At 39.4% G+C, this 8,749-nt stretch overlaps 1 protein-coding gene across 1 annotated transcript in view; it reads right to left on the minus strand.

Annotated features, from left to right (window-relative positions):
- Positions 1-8,326: 8,326 nt before the first annotated feature.
- LOC143027294 (serine/threonine-protein kinase grp-like) overlaps positions 8,327-8,749 on the minus strand; it is a 6,522-nt gene continuing 6,099 nt past the window's right edge. The window contains exon 3 of the mRNA XM_076188562.1: positions 8,327-8,749. This exon is cut by the window's right edge and continues 410 nt beyond it. Coding sequence (XP_076044677.1) covers positions 8,327-8,749 — 423 coding nt within the window.

Below are 8,749 nucleotides of genomic sequence, written 5' to 3' on the forward strand. Positions count from 1 at the left end.
TCAATTTATTATTATTTACTATTTACCTGTTTGTTTATTATTTAACTATACCTATGCATTTATTTATGTATTCTATTTGTTATTTACATTATTATAGTTTTCTATTTATTACTTTATCATTATTATGATTTTTTCGCATCTGACCTAGATATGGACCAAAAGGTCTCCTGTCGGCATGCTCCGCCTTTGTAATCCTTTGGTTAGAGGGTCACCTCAGACATCTGAAAAATCAAGGTGAACGCTCAGCTGACTGGCAGCAGGGTAGATATTTAAGGATTTATGATGGGCGTCGGCTTTCAGAATAATGACCAAAATCTGGGGTAGGGGAAAGTCAATTTGACCTGGAACAGTCAGTTTTCAATGAAATTTAATGAATAACCACTCATTTGAATTTAATAAGTATCAGTTTTATAATAATGGGTAGGTCATTACAATTGATCAAGACCAGAGGTCACCAGAGGTCAAACTATGACGTAAAACGTCACCTGCTTAAAATCTAGGCCTCCAAACACAAAATGATACCATGGTATAGGAAAAAATGATAGTTTATTCTTCATACTTCTCTTATTTCTACCTGAGGTCATGGGTAAGTTTTTTAATTAACAGTGGAGAAAATATGGTAAAAATTAAACGCTTGGTGGCTAACTCAAAATTGATAAAAAATGTGAAAAATCAATATTTTTGCCAAAACAAATAAGTGACAAAGTTGACAAATCAAACAATAATTAAAGTGTTAGAATAAACTTTCATGTTTTCCATGCTTTGTATCCTATCTTAGAGAACTTTGAAATGCCAATTTTGACTTAAACACTAATATATGTATGTTTTTTTTTACTGTTTCGTTTCATCCACAGGTCTTGTTCAGATACCTGGATACAGATCCTCTAACATATCTACAATGGGTTCTTACTGCCATTGTTTATGACACAGTTACAGTATTCACAACATTGCAACCCCAATTTTCTTTGTGGCGCATGATTGGCATTAACATGGGTGCGGAAAATCCTCTGGCAGAAGAACCACCATCTTGTCTGGCACCAATATGTTACATTCTCTGAGGTAACCAAATTTGGTTGGGTCTATAGACACCTGGGAATGGTCAAGACAATGCATTTGAAGATAAGAACCATACAATGCCCTCATGATATGACCATGCAATGCTCGGCTGGTAGGAGGAAGGTCCAAAATGGTTTTCTTACTGTGATGGTACAAGTGATATCGGAGTTCATTCATTGACTTATAAGTCTCCGACTTAATGTATACCTTCACAAGATACTGTTCAGTGAGCGCCAGATCTACTTCCAAATCCTTGCCAAAATCACTCAAGTATTGCACAGGATTTGCCTTCACCCCAGCAGATTTTGTGCCGAATTTACTGGTTGAATCACACCCAGTTAAAAAGTGCATGGCTATGATAACATCACAAAAATTCTCCCCCAGCCTCTCCGCCATTGTGTGGAGAGGAAGATACCTTGTTGTATTCCCTACACCAACGCGTATCCAGAACTCAATCAGCCCATGTTCTTTGAACAATTTCCAGTAATACCCCCCCAGAACAACATCAGTGTCATTCGAGAGGAGCACAACCCTCTTTGATCCAGATTTGACAGCATCAAGCGTGTGCAGAATCAAACGAACATCAGCTTCTTGAATATAGACATCAAGGTTTGGCAAAACGCGGAAACTACCATTCAATACAGCTTTGCAAGGTTTCATATTCTCTCCACCCATTGCACTAACAACCAATTCAGTATTTTCATTCTGTTCCTCTAAGATGTGACACCTAAGCGCCTTCTGCAACTTGGTTTTATTTGACGATGATGCCCAAAATGCATCTTTTGACACCGGCAACCTTATTTCTTTACCAAGTTCATTTATATCAATTGGGTTTGTGGTGCACCGTCTGATACGTTCACTGTCTTTAACTGACCCGTCAATGTATGTGTCAAAGACAAAGTCAATTCGCTTTGAATTGATACTCATGCTGTAGATCATTTTCAAAAAGTTGGTACAGCGATCACTGCACGTCAGACCCAAGCTGCATTCGGCGCACCCAACCCATCACATCTAGAATGGTAGCAGTCTGTTCTGGTGACCATGTTTTTGGTGAACCATAGTCATCATCTGAGAGAACTTTTTTCCGGTTCAGCACAGAGGTCATTCTTTTGTGACTTGATCATAAGCCCTTTGCCATCAAAAAGATAGCAGGCATCAACCAGGTCATACTTCAACAAAATTTTCTATGTCATATCCTCGCATGCGTGCTATGTCAAATAGCTTCTGTTCTTCAGCTAACTGCTTTAGACCTTTATCCTTTTGTTCACTTGCTACAGCTGACTTTCAGGTTCAGGACCCTTGAAAGTTTTCAGATTGTTCTTATGAATTGTGTCAAAGACAGATCTCTTTTTCGTTACAAATGTCTCTGTCCGATATGTTTCATGGAGCTCAGTGGACTTTGATGTGAAATTAAGTAAACTTTTGCGTACATCATCAGAGACAATTTCCTGGGTGATGATGATATGGAGTTTTCCACCATCACTACCAACATCGTTTGGGACCAGATATGCCTTCACATCCCGATTCGTAAATGAACCACAGTTGATCTGTTGGTCAGCAGAAGCCTTGTTGCAACACTCAGTCATGTAAGACAGGCTAAAGCATCTACCCTGTTTCAACTCTGGTAGAATATGTTGAAGGACACATTGAAAGACATTCCACTTCTCTGAGCTAGGCACTGAGTCCATGTTACTGGTCTGTCTTTCAGCCTTTTGCAAATAATTACGTAGACACTGATTATGGCAGTATAGATCTGCGGCAAAAACATCAGCAGCATTGTTCAAGTCACATGTCCAAGTGAAAACGTCGTCCAGGAGTACCGAAGTAGCCCTCAGGAATGATTCAGCTCTGGCCACCTCTGATATTCTGAATTTATTGTATTCTCCATTGTGTTTTGCTGCAGAACATATCATACACTTTTTAGAATACTTATCAACGTTGTCTGGTTTGCAAGGCTGGTCACGAGAGAGGGACATAGATCTACGCATTTTTTTTAGGTTAATTTGGGCTTACTTGGTCTTTTTGGTCAGTTTCATGTTCCTATGATTGTCTATTCAGGCCATCTATTGTCTTTTTATGAGTGTACTGTTTATAACACTTGAAATTGTCAGTTACATGATACACGAAGTTGCAGTTCTCAACTTGTCTGAACCTTTCAAACACTATGTCCTTTCGTAGTGATGCTGCATCAACGACCTTCTGCCTTCCTTTCTCTGACGAAGTTGGCTCCTGTTCAGGATCATTCTCTTGGCATATGATGCAAATTTCAGGATTGAAGGAGATTGTAGATTGTGGACCTGGCCTCACAACTGTTGATTGTTCTCTCTGTGAAGATGCCATTGGTAATCTGAAGAAAAAAAACATTTGATTAGAAATTCAATCCAGACTTCCACAGATGCTGCGGTTGATGTAATCTCCACTAGGATATTGCATAAAGAACAGTTTGTATCTGTCTTGTTCATCAAAGGGTCAAATTGATGTGATCTCCACTGTATATGATGTAGAATAGTGTACATTACTACCTAGGCCTTACTGTGCATCTAGCTCTGCTGACCCTGCCGTACCATGGGGATCAATCTAAAATAAGAGTATAGGCATGGTCTCCTAGCTAATATAGGGCTTTAAATAATTAAGATGCACTGTATGCAGTCTTCACATTTCAGAAAGCGAACTGGTGATATTCACCAAAAAAGTGAAAAAACGGGAAACCACTCCCCCAGCATAGGCATGTACTATCGAGAGATTCACTGAATCTAGGTCAAATGATGTAACAAGAGATTTGATTTGTATTTGTGTTTATTTGATTAGTGATCTGGAAAAAAGTTGAATAAAGCAAGTTTGTAATTGATCTGTCATTTGCGGCATTTTCTGGCCAAAATATTGATTTGTCCAAATTTTGGTCAATTTTGAGTTGGCCAACAAAGGTTTAATTATTACCATATTTTCTCCACTGTTAATTTAAAAACTTACCCATGACCTGAGGTAGAAATAAGAGAAATATGAAAAATAAACTATCATTTTTTCCTATACTATGGTATCATTTTGAGTTTGGAGGCCCAGATTTTAAGCAGGTGACGTTTTACGTCATAGTTTGACCTCTGGTGACCTATGGTCTTAATCAATCGCAATGATCTACCCATCATTATAAAGCTGATACTTAGTGAATTCAAATGAGTGGTCATTGATTAAATTTAATTGAAAACTGACCGTTCCAGATCAAATTGACTTTCCCCTACCCCAGATTTTGGTCATTATTCCGAAAGCCGACTCCCATCATAAATCCTCAAATATCTACCCTGCTGCCAGTTAACTGAGCGTCCATCTTAATTTTTCAGATGTCTGAGGTGACCCTCTAACCAGATCAAGAGAGAAACTGAGTGGCACTCTTATGCATGCAAATGACACCTGGCTCCTGGAGTATAGGCAGAACCTTCGGACGGTTGTCTGTATTGTATTAGTCCAAGTCTGTCCCTATGTTATCGTCTAGCAGAAGTAGGAGGAGGAGAAGAAGGAGGTGGAGGAGGAGGTGGAGGAGGAGGAGAAGGAAGAGGAGGAGAGCATGTATCTGTTGCCAGAGAATGAGAATGCAAGTCTTAAAACGCAGCGGAAGATCAACAAAAGAGGAAGACAGAGTGTCCTCAAGGCCAAACCGACGGGAACAGACTTTAGTCATTTCTGATGATTTGCCAAGAACATCTCTTGTAGGCGCTACGGGGGCGTGGTGATCAAGGATAAGGTGAGGAAGTATCTGTAGAAGGGGGAGAGGTACAATCGGGAGATCTAGGTGATAGTCGGGTTAACAAGATGAGGAAACTACCCAAGGAGGTGCCTAGCTGCGGCCGTAGCCTTCACCTTTTCCATATGTTCATTTACAGGTAACAGTCAATGGTGGGAATCGGAGAGGAGTATGAGATTTGAACCCACAAATAAACAAATGCAAGACCAACACGTTTCCGAATACGCCACCAGTACATTGATACTCAGGTTGACGAGCCGTAAAGTTTTTGACGTATATTTGTCCTCAATCCATAAGGAAAATCTCTTAAGGAAATAATTTCATGATTTTCATTTTCTTATTGTTTTTATCATCATGTTATTGTTACTATCGTCATCATTATCATTATCTTTACCATTACTGTTGTTAATGTTGTTCTTTCATTTGTTCTTTTTATTTTCTAAATCTTCCGCTTCAAGATATGAGAACTAGTATAGATTAAATGTAATTCGTACATGTTCAGTATCTAGTCTCCGAAAATAGAAATAGAGTCTAAGTGTAACCCAAGCTTTCTACTGGCATATTAATCATTTACTCTCCGGGTATTCAAATATAGTTTAATCATATATCTGTGGTATCCATGTGTATATTCAGTATTCATTTCTTGAGAAATTGAAGCGTAACATATACGATCCACGGGAATATCCAATATTTCATTTCAGAATTTTGGTATAGTTTGGCTGTGGCCTCCTCTGTCTTCCGATGGGCAAATGTTTGAAGATAAGTATGGGTGGATGGAACTATGAGGCGAGCCATTTTTTTTTTTTTTTTTTTTACGATTCTGGAAAGTATCGCTTTGGAAACACTAGCTGATTTCCTAGCCCAACTCTCTTGTTTCTATGAAACGGTCTTCTATTACAACAGTGTGACGCACTGTTGGCATAAAAAGAAAAAAGTTTCGTGTCACCCAAAGAGTCTCTCAGAAAAAAAAACCCACAAGAGAATAAAAAATGTGTAAGAAAAAGAGAAACGCACTATCACGTATTCAGTAAAGTGTCTGTATCGTGCCTACTTTGCCATTGAACTAGGAGATCAGGACAAGCCATGGGCTCCTCACATTGCCTGTATGAACTTTATTTCTGGGTTCAACCATTGGAGTAAAGGGAAACGTAAGTCAATGCCATTTGGTATACCAATGGTTTGGTGGGAACCGATAAATCACCATGATGACTGCTATTTCTGTATAGTGAAACCACTAGGGAGGAATGCTAAGAGCATGAAACACATTAACTATCCAAACATTCCATTAGCTATGCGATCTGTACCACACAGCGATGACATCCCAGTACCAAATTGTCCTGAGAATGTGCACCGTAGCGGTTCAAGTAACTCTTCAAGTAGTGACCGTGAAGATGCAGATGTGTATGAAGAGTTTAACCCTGCCGGGATCCCTGGGAAAAGTCCTTAGTTGTTTGAACAAAGTGAGCTAGATGACCTTGTTCGAGATCTTGGGCTATCAAAAGAATATGCGCAATTGCTAGGCCCAATGTTAGCAGAGAAAAATCTTTTGGGAAGCAGCACACGCTTTGCATGGTATAGGGATCGAAAGCAGGAACTTGTGCGGTACTTTACTAAGACATATGACATGGTATATTGCCATGATGTTTCAGGTCTTGTGGGACACATGGGATCTGTTGGCCCTTTTCCAAATCAGATCCCTTTCTTAGATATTTTAATTAGAAGGACGGATGGAGATTTATCTTTCACAGTTTATAGGAAAACCACCCATTCAGGCAGTTATCTCCACTTTTTCAGTAACCATCACGACAAAGTCAAAAGGAGTGCTACCTCCGGCCTTTTATGAGACCTTTTAGGATTTGTAGTCCTAAATTCTTGGAACTGGAGATTGACCTCATCAAAAGCCAACTTTTGAAGTTGGCTTACCCGTCCTGGTTCCTGGATCAAGCCCTCAGCAAGGCTAGAGCCAGCTGTCATATAACTTCAGTTCCCTCCTGACCCCACTCCCCCACCATTCCTGAACCCGCTTCCCTTCTGACTTCACACCTGAACCACATACCCCCTCCATTTTGACTCCACCCTGCGCGACGGACTATCATGTTTATAACTACGCTTGTTTTCCTTCTACTCACATCTCAATTGTATTTATGTTTCTATCACTTCATGTAATCTGTATATTTCTGAAGAGGGCTATAGGTATTAAGCCGAAATATAGAAGTTATACTTTCTTCTAAGTTTCCTTTTATTCCGACTGTGGGTTCTTCGCGATTTTTTTTTTTTACAAATGTGCCACTACATTTTCCAAGTTATATATATATATCTGCACATATGCATATATGTACGTATGTATGTATGTATGTATGTATGTATGTATGCATATATGTATGCATGTATGTATGTATGTATGTATGTATGTATGTATGTATGTATATATGTATGTATGTATGTATGCGTTATCAACCCTTTTTGATATCCAGCGTGCACACTGGCGCACACACGCATATGGAGCCAGAAGTCCTCAAACGTCTCTTCAACGTTTTCTGTATCTCCTTAGAGGACCCAACTTACTTTTCCAACCAACACCCGAACCAAACAATAGACTTCGCTGCATCTCGGGTCAGACACCCGAACCTCTGCTTCATCAAAAGAAGCCGCCAGCATTTGGGGAAACACCTGCACTGAACTTATATTTTTTCTATATGGCAACAGCCTACATATGAAGTCGTGTATATGTTTAATCCGGCTACCCCGCAAGATTACTCCGGAGGTTACCTTGTATTTGTAGACCAGAGAGAAGTCTAGAACATTAAAGCAAAGAACACCGCTCCGAGTTTGCCTCTCTACCAGTACTTACTTCATGTAAAGAGAAACAAGAAATCTACAATGTATGTATGTATGTATGTATGGATGTAAGTATGTATGTATGTATGTATGTTTTGTATGCATATATGTATATGTACATATGTATGTAATTATACATGTATGCATATATGCATGTATGCACATATGTATGTATATATGTATATTCAAGTGTCATATGGACTTCTATCAAATCCCCTTCATATGAATTTAGATCTGTAAGAATTTTATCATGATTAGCGCCGGATGATCTTATTCAGCTTATAGTAGCGTTTCTTAACCTTCTACAATACTCGCCCCGTGCATCCAGCATTCAGTAGTCTATCAGCTCATAAAAGTAGATACAATTGTGCATTGTATGCGTTGATTTGTTTTTTCATTAACCCATAGTAATCTTATTCAGCTGAGGGAAACTTCCCAATATTTCTTAGTAATTGATACTAAACTCTAATTTTCAGATAGATTATTCAAAGTCTAATTATTCACCACGAAATAGATATGAATGTAGAAATTATAATTCGAAAATATATCTTTTTTGTGTTCAAGCTTGATGACGAAAGTAGAGTGTGTCCGCTCATATATGAAAATTCTTGGAAATTTAATTTGCAACGAAGTCATGTTGCTCAATTTCTTGAATTGTCGCTCTTCTCGATGGATCCGGGTGGAGAAGACTTTCGATCAAGTCCATTGCGGATTTGAAGAAGTGTCAGTCCAAGGTTTCCTGTCGAGGAGTTTGAGGTCCTTTTGAAGCCAAAGTTGGTAGTTAGGGTCGTAGGTCTTTGCTACTTTCCAGGGAGCGCGTCCGCTCAGCATTTTGACCAGAATGATGCCACACGACCACACGTCGCTGGATTCTCCTTTGTATCTTGCCGAGAACACTTCAGGAGCCATGTAGCCTCGGGTGCCGCAGACTTCGCTCAAGTAAGTCTCCCGGTCTTCGAGCTTGGCTGAGAGTCCAAAATCGGCAATTTTGAGAACGTTATCGCTGTCCAGGAGTAAGTTAGAGAGTTTCAGATCTCTATGCACCACTCTATGTGTGTGCATGTACTTGACTCCGGACAGAAGTTGCTTGAAGTAAAAGACGGACATTTCTTTGTCCAA

Source organism: Oratosquilla oratoria, chromosome 8, assembly GCF_046742065.1.
Source record: "Oratosquilla oratoria isolate Oo_2021 chromosome 8, ASM4674206v1, whole genome shotgun sequence".
In the NCBI taxonomy this organism is placed as follows: domain Eukaryota; kingdom Metazoa; phylum Arthropoda; class Malacostraca; order Stomatopoda; family Squillidae; genus Oratosquilla; species Oratosquilla oratoria.